Source organism: Populus nigra, chromosome 15 (assembly GCF_951802175.1).
Source record: "Populus nigra chromosome 15, ddPopNigr1.1, whole genome shotgun sequence".
NCBI classification, from domain to species: Eukaryota; Viridiplantae; Streptophyta; class Magnoliopsida; order Malpighiales; family Salicaceae; genus Populus; species Populus nigra.
This window is the reverse complement of record NC_084866.1, coordinates 4645910-4661155: the sequence shown is the minus strand read 5'-3', so window position 1 is coordinate 4661155 and position 15246 is coordinate 4645910. Positions and strand designations below refer to the sequence as shown.

The following is a 15246-nucleotide window of genomic DNA, read 5'->3' as shown; positions in this document are numbered from 1 at the left end:
ATGGCAAAATGTACCAAGAAATAGATATCTTATAAGAAGCTACAAACAAGAAGAAAGCTGAACAAAAATGTTGCAGCTGATGGTCCATGCTTTGAGGTACATTATTCATGTGTGTGTTCCAATATTTGCAATTTTTGGAATATTGGAGACACACTTTAATACTGTTGATCTTAATTGTTTGCAATTTTTAAAACCATCTTAAAAAAAAAAACTATAAATTAATTAGTTGTCGTGTCTCAGTTGCAAAGACCCCCCATTCCCCCTGTAAGTGCAAAACTTGTCTATAAAACCATGCAAAACCCACACCAAATTTCCAGTAACACTGCGACCTACTGCAACCACGAGTTTCATCTCCCCAATGGATGCTTTCTCGTTGATTGTTTTGGTAGTAGCATGGCTTTTTGCCCTTCTTTACCTCCCAAATTTTTTTAAATCCTGGTTTAGCCCATTGAAACTTCCACCAGGTCCTAAACCGTGGCCAATTATTGGCAACTTCAACCTTCTGGGTCCTCTCCCTCACCAATCTCTTCACCAATTGTCTCTCAAGTATGGAAAAACTATGCAGCTCCATTTTGGGTCCTATCCAGTTATGGTTACCTCATCACTGGACATGGCAAAGCAAATTTTGAAGACTTACGATCACATGTTTGCTAGCAGACCTCAAACTGCTGCTGGCAAGTACACAACTTATGAGTATTCCGATCTTGCTTGGGCACCCTATGGACCTTACTGGCGCCAAGGTCGTAAAATCTACCTCACTGAGCTGTTTAGTGCAAAAAGACTGGAGTCCTATGAGTACATGCGAGTGGAGGAGATGCGTGAATTTACAAGACGACTATATCGCAACTGTGGTAAGTCTATTGAGCTTAAAGATTATCTCTCTCATTACACTCTTAGCATTATTAGCAGGATTGTGTTGGGCAAGAAGTACTTCAGTGCATCGGAATCCGAAAAAGAAATAGTTACACTCGAGGAATTTCAGGAAATGCTAGATGAGTTGTTCTTGCTTAATGGGGTGTTGAACATTGGGGACTGGATCCCGTGGCTAGATTTCTTGGACTTGCAGGGTTATGTGAAGAGAATGAAAAAGCTCAAGGTAAGATTTGATAAGTTTCATGACCATGTCATTGATGAACACAACGTTAGGAGAAAAACAACCAAAAACTGGCAGCCGAAAGACATGGTGGATCTGCTCTTGCAGCTTGCTGATGACCCCGAGCTTGAAGTTAAGTTAACTAGAGACAACATCAAGGGTTTGACACAGGTAATTTCCTTTTTTTTAATTGTCTCTTTCAACTATTTCCTAATTTTTCCTTTCCATTTTCCTTCATAGATCACTTTGTTTCCCTTTTTAATTTTTTCCTAAACAAAAAGGACTTCACTTTGTCATCCGAACAGCCAAAGTAGAATATAGATTGTGATGATACATACATGTCACTCTCTCAGTCTCATTATTAGTACGTAAGCTTCTGAGTTTGGAGAAACAAAAATTAGAAAGAAAAAATATATTATTAATGATTTTTGTTAATTCATATTGTTCAATACAATTGATTTTTGTAAATTTAAAAATAGTAAAAGATAATAAGAAAAAGCGAGTAAAAATAGGCGTAGTCAATCACTAGTTTTGGTCAGTGAAGAGGGGTGAGACGGATGCCTTTGCTATTTTGTTTCATGATTTTACTCAAAGTTCAAGAGTTGTTACATTTGGATCTTAAACATGCTTCCCTTTCAGTCCCCATTGGCTTAAAATATTTACTGTTGTTCATTCTGATGACTAGGACCTGATTGCTGGAGGAACGGATACCGCTGCTACAATGGGGGATTGGTCAATGTCTGAACTCTTGAAAAAGCCCCAGTTATTCAAAAGGGTAACCGACGAGCTGGACAGAGTTGTTGGAAGAGAAAGATGGGTGGAAGAGAAAGACATCCCTCAACTTCCATACATAGAAGCAATAATGAAAGAGGCGATGAGGATGCATCCATCTGCTGTTATGCTTGCACCCCATTTGGCACTACAAGATTGTAAAGTTGGGGGCTATGACATTCCTAAAGGAACTAGAATCTTCATTAACACATGGAGTATGGGTAGAGACCCTGATCTGTGGGAAGATCCTGAGGATTTTAGGCCAGAAAGGTTCATCGGTAAGGGAGTTGATATTAAAGGACATAACTTTGAGTTGTTGCCATTTGGTTCTGGGAGAAGAATGTGCCCTGGCTATCCCCTTGGGACAAAGATGATTCTTGTCAGCTTAGCTAACATGTTGCACGGATTTACTTGGGAATTGCCTCCTGGAATAAAACCAGAAGATGTGAAACGAGATGAAGTTTTTGGATTGGCAACACAGAGAAAGTACCCAACTGTTGCAGTGGCAAAGCCTCGACTCCCACTTCATCTTTATAATTAGCATGTAATACTGTAAACATGTTTTGCTCCTGTAATGGGCTGCGACCATAGTTTTTTCATCTACAAATGCACTCTGTATCAATGTGGCACTGTTTGTGAGGTAATGCTGCAAGACTTTATTTCAATAAAATATTCATCAATGTTATGGAACTTGTTAATGTATTATGAAGGGAAGCGTTTCTCAAGCTAATTGCAGGTCTGTTGTTGCACAAAGATAAGAAAAGCCCCACCTCAATCGATTTGTCGCATCAATATTTTGACAGGATATTTCCAAGAATACTGCTTTCTTGTCCTTTTTCTGAGAAGGGCTATCATCCAGGCAGCAGTCCTGGTAAGTATAGTTATTAAATCCACTCTGCCCTTACGAGTTCATATGAGATACGATCAACTTGATAACTAAACCAGTTTCAGTTTATTAAAACACCATTAGGTGCAATAACCTGGTAAAACTCGGGCAACTTGATGGGTCGCCTGATGATCCTGGTGACCTAGAAGAACTCGAACAAGACCCGGCTCTTCTTCATATGTGGTTTATGTCATTCAGCTTCTCTTTTTATTTCTTTATTTTTTCTATAATGAGCTGTTATTTGTAAATGCTCTAGTCATCCATGAAAACTGGCTCAATAGAGACAAATTGGTTGAGAAGTTTGTTGTCATGCGCAAGGCCAATCTTAAAAAAAAAACACATAAATGAATGATTTATGCTATTTGATTTTCAGACCTTTAATGCTATTAGAAAATAAAAATAATGCAAAAACAAACAAATCACCATTGAAGAGCCGGGAAAGGAGGGGCTCTCTAGTTTTGACCAAAAGGGCAAGGAAATGACTAAGAGAGGGATGATAGAAGTTGTGGCTAGGTCTATGTGGCAATTGCTTTGCCAAGTGAAAAGAGAAGCTTTACTAGTTTTGGGAGAGAAAATCCAAAGTAAGGAGGCGGCGACTAATTTTTATTTTTGGTAGAGGTATGGAAAATTTAGGGTTGTATGTGCCCTTCTTTTAAAATTTTTTTCTTTTTAATTAAAAAAATAACATATTATTTTTTAATGTGAAATAAAAAAATTTAAAATATTTTTTAAAACTTTATTATTTATTCATATGAATTTTTTCTTAATTTTTTCATATAAAATATTAAAACTTTAATATATATTTTTTAATTTTTTTAGGTTGACTCGGATTGACCCATAAAACTCAGGACCCGACCCTTAACTTTAATTTATTCACACGATTTTGTTCAACAAATCATATCCGATATTTCAATCTCTAAATGGATTTACTATAGATCCAAGTATACTTTCTTTTAAAACTTTCTTTAAATATTTATTTTAAATATTAAAATTATATATGAAGTTCTAAGATCATTATGTATCTAATATGATTGTTCATGTTTAGAGTCATATAATTACTAACACCATCACCATGATCTCCATGGCCATCACTAACATAATTTTCTTAACGAGTTAATTAGCGATTCCTTAGAGATGAAATCTAGCTTCAATCATTTATTTTAAGTAACATAAGCTTTGTATGCACCTAATTTGAGGAATTTAATGAGTGCTCAGCGTGGCCAATTTTCAATTTAAAAAAAAAAAGAACGAAAGGGACAAATTCCATGATCCTTAATCCATGCATGAGAGGGAGACAGCATGTTCGAGTTCGAAACTATTGGATGCTATGTTAGAGACTGAAATTATCATTTCCTTGCAATTTGCAAATCAAGAAAGACAGAGACATGAAATGGAAGTGCAGACATAATATGGCAGTGTTGGCAAATTTGAAGGCCACAGAATTCGCGGGAACTGCGGTTATAAGGGACAAATTCTCTTTCAACTATTTTTGTAAAACCCTTAGTTAACCAAGTTTTGAATAGATTACCTTAAAACTCTCCTGATCAGATCCCTTCTGTCGTTTACTTAACAATAATCTGTAATTTCATAACCAACGATATTGTTGCGACCTTAAGAAAAAGAATAGCAGAAAACACATTCTCCATCTTTCGCATCTCTTCTTCTCTCTGCCTTAGCTGAATTCTAAGGCAGAGAGATCTCTGCCTCAAAAATATTGTTGTCAAAATGGTTTTCCAAGATTTTGATCTCCTATCCGAGAGAAGAAGATTAGAAAGGCGACAAAAACTTAGAAAGAAAGTTGCCATTGCTGCAGTTTCTGGTATTGCTTTCTTTGTTATAGTTGGTGCTGGAGTTTTCGCCCTTGTCTCTAATCACAAGAGCAGCCCAGGAAACAACGGAGGATCAGCTGTGCCTCAGCCTGTAGAATCCACAAAACCGATATCACGTGTCTCCAGGGTTATCAAAACGGTATGTAATGCAACCACTTACCAGGAGACATGCCAAAAAACCCTCGAGAAGGAAGTGGAAAAGGACCCTTCTTTGGTTCAACCCAAAAATATTCTCAAGATAGCAATCAAAGCAGCCGATGAAGAGATGAAAAAGGTTTTAAAGAAAGCCTCATCCTTCAAATTCGACGACCCACGGGAGAAAGCTGCATTTGAAGATTGTCTAGAACTCGTTGAGAATGCTAAAGAAGAATTGAAAGACTCTGTTGCCCATGTTGGTGATGATCTGGGAAAGCTTGCTAAAAATGCCCCGGACTTGAACAATTGGCTCAGTGCGGTCATGTCTTACCAACAAACTTGCATTGATGGATTCCCTGAGGGAAAATTGAAATCTGACATGGAAAAGACATTTAAGGCATCTAAGGAGCTCACCAGCAATTCCCTTGCGATGGTTTCATCATTGACTTCATTCATGAAAAGTTTTCCCTTTCCAGCAACACTTAACCGTCGGCTTCTGGCAAAGGAAGACAATTCACCCGCATTGAACAAGGATGACCTTCCTGGATGGATGAGTAATGAGGATCGCAGAATATTGAAGGGTGCTAGTAAAGACAAGCCAAAACCAAATGTTACTGTGGCAAAAGATGGTAGTGGTGACTTCCAAAGTATTTCCGAAGCATTGGCGGCCATGCCAGCAAAATATGAAGGACGGTATGCAATTTTTACGACATTGGTATATGAAACTATTACGTTAATTGATGATAATTCATCGTTTGAAAAATATCTTAAACGACCATTTCGGTTAATGCTTTATGCTCTTAGCCAACATATTTATTTTGGGTGAAAAATGGCTTATATTTTCTCATGGTAATGCAGGTATGTTATCTTTGTTAAACAGGGAATTTACGATGAGACCGTGACAGTGACAAAGAAGATGGCGAACATCACTATCTACGGTGATGGATCACAAAAGACCATTGTGACAGGGAACAAAAATTTTGCTGACGGAGTTCAAACTTTCAGAACTGCCACTTTTGGTATATTGATCGCTTTGACACTCTGATCCTAACAACTACATTATGCAAATCTTTTGTTCATCGGAATGATGTCTGAATAGCATTGCTATCAGATTATCCGGCTAAAAATACAATTTGAACTCATCAAAGTAGAAAAAAATTGCTAGTTAGATTCATTCTTCTTATCAGCAGCCTAAATGACAAAAAAAACTGGAACTAAATTTTGCAACCTTAGAACTTGCATTCCAAGTTCCTTTCTCCTATACCAGGATTTTAACATGAAATATACGTTCTGCAGCGGTGTTAGGAGATGGATTTTTGTGCAAAGCTATGGGATTCAGAAACACAGCAGGTCCAGAGAAACATCAGGCTGTGGCTATCAGAGTCCAAGCTGATCGTGCAATATTCCTGAACTGTCGTTTTGAGGGGTACCAAGATACCTTGTATGCACAAACACACCGCCAATTCTACAGAAGCTGTGTCATTACCGGCACTGTTGATTTCATCTTTGGAGATGCAACAGCCATCTTCCAGAACTGCCTTATTACTGTCCGGAAACCATTGGAAAACCAACAAAATCTCATTACGGCCCAGGGTAGGGTTGACGGACATGAAACTACTGGAATTGTTCTTCAAAATTGTCGCATCGAACCAGACAAGGACTTGGTTCCTGTAAAGACCAAGATCAGGAGTTACCTTGGAAGGCCCTGGAAAGAATTTTCAAGAACTATTATCATGGAATCAACGATTGGTGATTTTATTCACCCTGATGGATGGCTACCATGGCAAGGAGAGTTTGGACTCAAAACTCTGTATTATGCAGAGTACAACAATAAAGGGGCTGGTGCAAAGACAACTGCAAGGATCAAGTGGCCTGGCTATCATATCATTAATAATGAAGAGGCCATGAAATTTACTGCTGAGCCTTTCTATCAAGGGGATTGGATTAGTGCTACCGGCTCTCCTATTCACCTTGGCTTGTTTTAATTGAGGAGTGGTCAAAACTGAAGATTTGATGTGGAGAAGAATGTTGCTATGTCATTATTTTGTTTTTGTCATCTCATTTCCTCAATCTCTTAAATTATATTACAGAATTTGATATAACACATATTTAAGAGAGATTACTTAGGTCATTATTTCTATTCTAATCAACTTGAGAGGAGAGCTCAACCTTTTGCGACAAGCACAGACTTATGTGATGACTGCATTTTCCATCTCAATGTGATGTTGTAAATTTCAAACAGGATAAACAATCTTAGAGAAATTTCATGATATCTTCTTACTCTACTTCTGCGACAGAAGTTACAATACAAGATGTGTGTGTGTGTGTGTGTGTAATATAAAGGAACTATATTCATACATTAGTAATTCATGGTAAGATTGTGTGTAGATTGTACGTTGACTTGGATCAAGCTGCCTTTGAAATTTTCAAATTCAGGCAAATGGACGCTGCATCTAACTAGGGACCAAGTCCTAGGTCTTCTTGTCTCCGTTACTCATGCCATGTAACCGAGCCAAAGTAAGCAAATGGAGAGGGGAAAAAGATAAAAAAAAACTTGGTTGCTAGCTCTCTCATTAAAAAATGAACAGTAATTCCCAATGCCAACCCCATAAGGGATATGCATGGAAAATATATATTCACATGCTCCAAAATTTGCATTATTTGGTTGACTTACACAATAAAATCATGAGCTACAAAGAATATATATATATATATATATATATATATATATATATATATATATATAAAGGTAACTCTTTCACAAGCTATAGCTAAGTAGATGAGCAAGCAGGAAGTCCCGGAAACGTCTCATAATCATCGCTGCCTCTGCCGTGGTTTTGGTCGCAACCATTATCAGTGCATTGGTAGGTACTTCAGCAACAATAAACAATAAATGCAACGACAAATCATGGTAATTCAATTAGTTAAACTTTAAATTTATTCTTTAATAGTTACGAATTCTAGTTCTGATCATTAAAAGTTTAAATAATTATTAGTTTTAAAACTCATAAAATTAATTAAAATATACATAAGGTGGCAATACAACGACAAAAATCCCTCATCTAAAACTAGCTCAGCTCAGTCCATCAGAACCACGTGTAACGTGACAAGGTACTCTGATTCATGCTTTCCAAGCATGTCTTCATCTCTTAAAAGCCTCCTCTAATGATATCAATCCAAACCCAGAACTTAAAACGTTATTATTGTTGGCTCTCCATGTTTCGCTTAATGAGCTCACAAAACTTCCTTCTTTGCCTAAGTTGATCATGTCCTCCCATACGATAGAACCTTTATAAATTAATATCTCTATAACCATAAAAATTTATTTATGAATTAAGATATTATTTAATGGATAAATTAATAAATTATACATTAATTAATAAGAAAATAAATGTATTTTTTCCCAAGTCATTGAAATTAATACATGTATCATATCTTGTAATCATACAAATACTGTAGACCTAATTACTGAATTATGAATTATTATTGTTATTTTACATATTTGTTTAACCAAAATAAGTTTAGGAATATAATTAATCTTATTAAATAGAAGTCAGTCATAGATTTATCCATTTTTATAACAAACTAAAATTATATTTGTTTTATATTATATTTAATTAATATACTTCATGGTAAGATCAATTAAAAAAAACATATAGAATCACTAATGATAAAACTAAATACAATAGCTTTTTATCTCAAAAGCGTAAAGAAATTGAAAACATCATGGAAAATAACATAGAAGATGAGCTAAAGGTAATAATTATGTACTTAGAGTTTGTCTCGGGCAAAGATACACTCAAAATAATAATTATTTTGCATAATTTTTTATTGTAATACAAAAACACTATATCAAAGCTTCTTAATACACTCAGAAATGTTAAAGATGAGATTAAATGATACATCAATTAATTTTAAGTTAAAACAAGTAATATTAGAGTTATAATTTACAAATATCTTTTAATTAAGTCGTGTGTGTATATATAAAATTACGATGTATAAAGAGATTATTAATTTATATATCAAGTAGGACTTATGTGTTTTTTTTAATGTATTATCTTATAAATTTAATAAATCATTAATTTACTATACTAATCATAAGCTGGACCGACAAAAAATATTAGTTCAAATTTGGAAAATTGATGCCCATTAAACAATGGAATGGTATCCAAAACTATAAACATGCTAGAAAATGAAAAATGGAAGAAATTTCTGAAACAAAAAAAAGGTTGAAAATAAAATTAAAAAATCAAAACTTTCAAGCCAATAAAATAGAAAAGTAAAAAAAAATGCCACATGAAAGCAGCCAAAGAAGTTTAAAAATTTACAACACATGCCATATTTCTACAGTGATTTAACTGGAGAAAAATCCATTATGTTTCAATATTTTTGTTAAAACATTTCCATTAAATTATTTATAAGTATAATAAAAATTTGAAATTATAATTTTTTATATCTTGTTATTATAAAAAAGTTCCATATCCCTTTTTCATACATAAAATCTATATAAAAAAAGAGAAAAGATTTCTATTTTTTATTAAAATGAATGTGGGAAGTTAATTTAATTAATAAAACCAAAAAAATATTCTTTAATTTTCAATTTAATCTAAACTATAAATATGTTAACATTATCTTGCTCTCGCATCCTAAATGATTATAACAACAATAAATATTACTCCTATATAATTTCTTTTATGGATTATTTTTTTTAATGCCTCAATAACTAAAGTTGAAATTAAATTAGTTTGGTAGTATGTTTCCGAGTTTCTAAAAAAAATGAGATATCAAAATATAAATATAATAATAAATAATTTAATAATTTAATATTTTAATTTTGATGATAGACATTTAGCAGATATCTGAATTCGAAAGGTCTGGACTTTGAGGAAAAAACTTTTTTCATAAATTATTGGATGTTATACACTTTTATTTATATCTGTAACACTAAATTTTAAATTATTATTTTATATAATTACTATTATTTTGGTTGTGATATTCGATTCTTTTATCTAAAATGGTCGTTAATTCAAATGAATTCAATTTATATAGTATTAATTAATAGATAGGTGCATGATGTGAACAAAAATTTTATTCAAACCTCTACTAACGTTTAGTACAATAATAACAGTATTAGTATTATGTTATTTATAAATCATTTTTTAAAGAGTTTTATATAAGAAGGTATTTTGGTGAAACCCTGTCACACTTGGACATAAATGAGTCCCTCTAAGATAAAAAAAATAGAATATATAAAAAAAATAGAATCATAACCTGGTAATTAATATAAATTAAAAATTATAAAATATACATTGATTATAAAAATCTAAGTAAGAGGTTGGTTATGTTTAAGTGAAAATAAACATCATTCTTATTTTATTATTTTCAAAGAAAAATTACCTTAACTATGTATTTTTTTCTAGATTTATTATATGCATGCCATTAATTATCTAAATTATTTCTTAAACTTTATTTTATGATTTATTTTATTATATCCATTATAAATTTTTACACAGATCCTTTAAAAAAAGAGTGAATGACATTGGCACTGTCTAAAGTTATCGACTTGCCCGAATGACAGGTTCACCGAGTGAAGTTCAAAGAAAAGACTGAATGACATGGGCACTGTCTAAACGGTTCACCGGTTATTTACATAAATTAATGCAACGTACAATGAACAGCCACTACTCAACAGATCAGTACTGCCATACCCATTTTCACATGAGTGATTTTCAACTGCAAAGCAAGGAAGGGATTGAGACTCGAGTGGAGGTGATCGGAGTGAGGGAGGTGGCGGAGAGCGTTGGACTGTGGAAGAGTGAATGACATGGGCACTGTCTTATATTCTTCCCTTATTAGTTAAACGGTTCACCGGTTATTTAGTTAAATTCTTCCCTTTCTTATATTTCTTTTGACAAAAATAAATAGAACTGATTTTGCAGTTCAGTTTGGTTTCGAACAAACCGTTTGATTTAAACTATAAATTGCTCACTACTTAATATGAAAACTACGTCGTTTACCAATTTGTCCAAACGGAGAGCCCTTCTTTATGAATGAGCTAGTTCTTTTAAAGAGTGACATATTAGCCTTCCAGACATCCTAATTCCAGTATACTATCCTTTGGGTTCTAGAAATTAAATAAAAAATGTTAATTTTTTTTTTAAAATCATGTACAAGAAAATTTCTTTTGACAACACTCTTCTGCTTTTGAGGCATCGTTTATTTTTGTGGCTTAGTTGCACTTTTTAAAAAATTTGAATTTTTTTTCAAATTAATAATTTTATGTTTTTTGAATCGTTTTGATGTATTGATGTTAAAAATAAATTACAAAAATTACAAAAAATCTATTTTAATGTATTTCTAAGCAAAAAACACTTTAAAAAACATTTTTTACCACAATATCAAATACCACCTGACTCAAGAATAGAAAAACATCATCATCTACTATATCGATTAAGTGTTGTTCCCAAAGTATGATTGTAGAAATAAAAATTTTCTACCACTCAAAATTTAGCATGTGTTATCTTTATTTTATTTTTATATAAAACAATATAGTAAAATTAAAATAAATAACATAAAAATTAAATGTGTTTTTATATATTTCTTGGTAAATGAAAGGTTGACACATGGGATAAGATCGTTAAGGTATTTTCTTTATAGATACAAGATCCTATAAATAAAAAATTAATCAATAAAATAATGTTATGTAACATTGGCAAAAGGCTTGAGTGCCTTTACAAATCTCTATAAATAAAAGGCTTCAACCTACAAAAAACTTCTTCTTGGAGATATAAATTTCTTTCAAGATAAGCTCTTTAGGCAAAAAAGTTGTCTCAAAAGCTCTTAAGCCTCCTTCATCTATATTTGAAGTCTACAAAGAATGAAACTCTATTGGATCAAGCCTAAACATCCTATAATAGTTCTTCAACAATAAATTAAATATGAATCAAAGGTACTCTTCAAAGCATCAAATCACCAAATCTTATTCTGCAATACACGCCTAAATTCTTGTTCTTGCAAAGCACAAATCTTGGCTTTACTTCACAAATAAATTATGTCACCATAAATTAAATTCAAATGAAAAATAAGAGGATTATTTATTCTTTTGTAAGCATATTTTAAATATTGATTGTACTTGGTCATAAATCTTAATAAAATTAAATATTTGTACATGCGTGCTTGCTTATTTTTCATGTACTCAAGTTTGTGTCCATAAATTTTTAACGACTATACCATGGACATCTCTACCTCTCATCTCTTCACTTCAAGAAAAAGTTTTCAACAACCTCTCAACAACAACTAGGAAGAATATGATCATTGTTGTTGCTCCTGAAAACAACAAGAATGTTGAGTCAAGTCGATGACACTCCATTGAAGATTCTTTAACCGTACCACTAAAAACAAAATCTATTGTCAATTTGTATGTGCAAACTAAGTTGATTCTCGAGTGAATGGCAATATTGAATGCACAGAGGGCAAATGGACTCTTTACTTTAAGGTTGAAACTACAAGTAACTCCACCATAAAAGTCAAATGGGGCACATGGACTTTTCATTGACACTTAAGGTGATTACTTCAGCAATTTGAATATGGAGACTTTTTTATGACAACTAACATCACCTAATAAGGCTTCAAGTTTTGGCATTATATTAGTGATGATGTGTGGAGTCTCTTTGAATGATCAAATGGCTAACTTGACAACACTCATTGAGAGGCTTTTAGCTTCACTAAAGGCAAAGAATCACGAGATAACAAAGATGATAAACAAACTTGAGAGCATGGATTAGGAAGGCCAAACATTAGCTAACAAGGTTTTACAAAAGGATCAATTGTATATTTTTGATGATTCCACAACCAAAGCCATAATTAATATATATAATTTAAAAAAGCTCATCAAAAGAACATCATGTATCAAGTAAAGATTTCAATTCAACCTTTATATTCTTATCTGAAGCCATGCACCTAAAGGATCGACCTACTAAGGATGCCTTTAAACTATCAATTATAAATGGAATCCAATGAACATGTGGCTCACTTTATGGAGACTTAAAACAATACTAGAATTGATGGTGATCTCATACTAAAATAGCTCATTCATTCCTTAAAAGGCAATGCTTTGACTGATATATTGACTTAGAGTTTGGCACAATTGATAGTTAGGAGCAAATAGAATGTGAGTTTCTCAATTGGTTTTACAACACTTATCATATGATTAATATGAATGAACTCACCAATGTGTGCCAATGGATAGAGGAGGCAATCATTATGTAAAACCCCATTTAAAAAAATTAAACTAGTTAACCGAGAGGAAACATGAGAGAACTAGTCAAAGAATAACTTAAAAGGATACTAGGATAAGAGTATCCAACATTCAAACATAACCTACCCTCGTTTAAGATGGGGTATAAATACATTGAGAGGAAAAAAGAGGTGACTTTTCCTCTCCTTATACCCCGGCAGGACAACCCTAGCAGCAACCCCTCCCTTGTAAAATTTTCATCCAAACCACCCTTGTATATCACCTTCCTTGAATACTTGAGTGAGAGGAGAGCTGAAGAGTGAAAAGAAAATGAAAACATTAAATAGAGAAAGGGAATAAAGGGCCAGCTAGAATGATAGAGAGGAAGGGGAGAAAACCAAGAGGAAAGAGAAGAAAACCTCCCTCAAATCTTGTCTAAAATCATGTGCTAAAGGTAACCCTACGCTTATATTTGTTATTTTGAGATTTTGAAGCAAAATAATAAAAAAACCCTAAATAAGGTGATATACTTATACCTTTGATTGCAAAAAATTAAATGAAGAGATTGGAAAATCAGGATAGGAAGGATGCAATTTCAAATTCTATAACAAAAGAAATTGATGCATGTTCAAGAACAAACCCTAGCTAAGACCAACGTATTGAAAGGATGAAAGGAGGATGGAATGGGATGATACAATATGTTAAATGTGACCTTGATAAACAATTAAGAAAATGCTTAGGTTGAAACAAAATTTTAACAAATGCTAATACCTTTGTTTTCCATCATGATTTGTAGAACTTACTTGATTGTGAACTTACAAAATTGATATATGATTAATGCATGATAACATAAACATGTTTGTAATGGAAATGATAATTTACATGAGTAAACTAGAAAGGAAGAAAATGTTATGTTTCGGCTAAGAGGAAGAACAATGAAGGAAGTTCTTTGTGTGATGAGCATCCTTAGAGAAACAAACTAAATGGTAGAAATTGAACACATGTGTAATGTGAAAATATCTATTAGCTTGTGTTTTATGATTTGGAATGATACGATTGAGAATAAAAAAATAAACACTTGATGTCAATGCCCCATGTTTCGGCCCCATGGATACTTAGATAGGAGCATCCTTGAAAATATACAGGTTTGAACTTAATTGTATACCACTTGACAATATTGTTATGAACTTGATGAGATAATGGAAATGAATATGACTCTTGAACATGTTTAATAGAACGTTATAAATTAGAATGTGTAGAACACCTTATGTCATGCTATAATAGATGAGAATTTGATGATACTAAATGAAGAACACAAAGTATGCTTGTTATGGAAGTGTCATAGGCTTTGACCATCTTAAAAGAAAATAAAAAAGAAAGACCTTCATGAAGATAATAGTGATTAATAGATCCTCCTAAACAATGTTTGATGAATGGGTGAGATTATAATGGAATGGAGACATTACATGTTACCCTTACTTCATAAACTCTTAAAGGTGAATTGAGTTGTGGTCTATATCCATAAGTAGGTTAAAGTATAATCTTTAGAAAGAAAACTTGGTATTAACTATATTCATGAACTTGGGGAAAAGAATCAAAGTGAATCAGTTTTCGTTGATGATTTTCAGTGTTAAAGTGACTCAGTTTTCTTTGATGATAGTTTTTGTTGACAACTTTCAATATAAAAATGACTTAGTTTTCGATAATGATTTTGTGTCAGAATGACTTCGTTTTCAATGATATTTTCATGGTTAGAATGACTTAGTTTTCATTAATGTTTTCAATGTCAAAGTGATTTAATTTTCAGTGTCAAAGCGAATTAGTTTTCAGTGACAATTTTTAGTGTCAAAGCGAATTAGTTTTCGCTCATGATTTTCAGTGTCAGAGTGACTCAGTTTTCATTGATAATTTGCAATGTCATAATAATGTAATTTCGGTAGATGAACTTCATTAAAGTTAGGAATGATTGTCTTATTATAACATTATCACTATGCAAATGCACGAACACAAGAGATGTTTATATGAATGTATGTGTGTATATGTATGAATGTATGTGTGTGTATGGATGTGTGTGAAAATGATCTTTGACGATGCCTAGATAACAATATACTAAGTAATGGTCATTGTGTGTTAGAACATACTACAAGATATTCATGGTCATTATGTGTTAGAACATACTACTAAGTAATGGTCAGGTGTAACCAGAATCAAATCTTTGATCAGGCAAGAACATGCTACAAGAGCAGCAGGTAGGTGATCCCCACCTTCATTTGATTTTATTAAATTTTCAAAGTAT

The 15246-nt window shown here is 32.9% G+C and overlaps 2 protein-coding genes across 2 annotated transcripts; both read left to right on the top strand.

The window, feature by feature from the left end:
• The first annotated feature begins 251 nt into the window (after positions 1-251).
• Positions 252-2554, top strand: LOC133674742 (trimethyltridecatetraene synthase-like). Its single transcript, XM_062095952.1, has 2 exons — positions 252-1264; positions 1779-2554. The coding sequence occupies exons 1-2, from the start codon at positions 359-361 to the stop codon at positions 2403-2405; spliced, it is 1533 nt and encodes a 510-aa protein (XP_061951936.1). The 5' UTR covers positions 252-358; the 3' UTR covers positions 2406-2554.
• Positions 2555-2600: 46 nt separating this feature from the next.
• On the top strand, positions 2601-6895 carry LOC133674741 (putative pectinesterase/pectinesterase inhibitor 45). Its single transcript, XM_062095950.1, has 3 exons — positions 2601-5407; positions 5573-5733; positions 6011-6895. Exons 1-3 carry the CDS (start codon positions 4476-4478, stop codon positions 6697-6699), a joined length of 1782 nt encoding a protein of 593 aa, XP_061951934.1. The 5' UTR covers positions 2601-4475; the 3' UTR covers positions 6700-6895.
• The last annotated feature ends 8351 nt before the right edge of the window (positions 6896-15246 follow it).

Bases quoted from the DNA above. Each gene is read 5' to 3' on its own strand.
- LOC133674741 (XM_062095950.1), top strand. From the start codon at position 4,476: ATGGTTTTCCAAGATTTTGATCTCCTATCCGAGAGAAGAAGATTAGAA. The intron at 5,408-5,572 runs GTATGCAATTTT...ATGGTAATGCAG, and splicing joins CCAGCAAAATATGAAGGACG to GTATGTTATCTTTGTTAAAC. The intron at 5,734-6,010 runs GTATATTGATCG...TACGTTCTGCAG, and splicing joins TTTCAGAACTGCCACTTTTG to CGGTGTTAGGAGATGGATTT.
- LOC133674742 (XM_062095952.1), top strand. From the start codon at position 359: ATGGATGCTTTCTCGTTGATTGTTTTGGTAGTAGCATGGCTTTTTGCC. The intron at 1,265-1,778 runs GTAATTTCCTTT...TCTGATGACTAG, and splicing joins ACATCAAGGGTTTGACACAG to GACCTGATTGCTGGAGGAAC.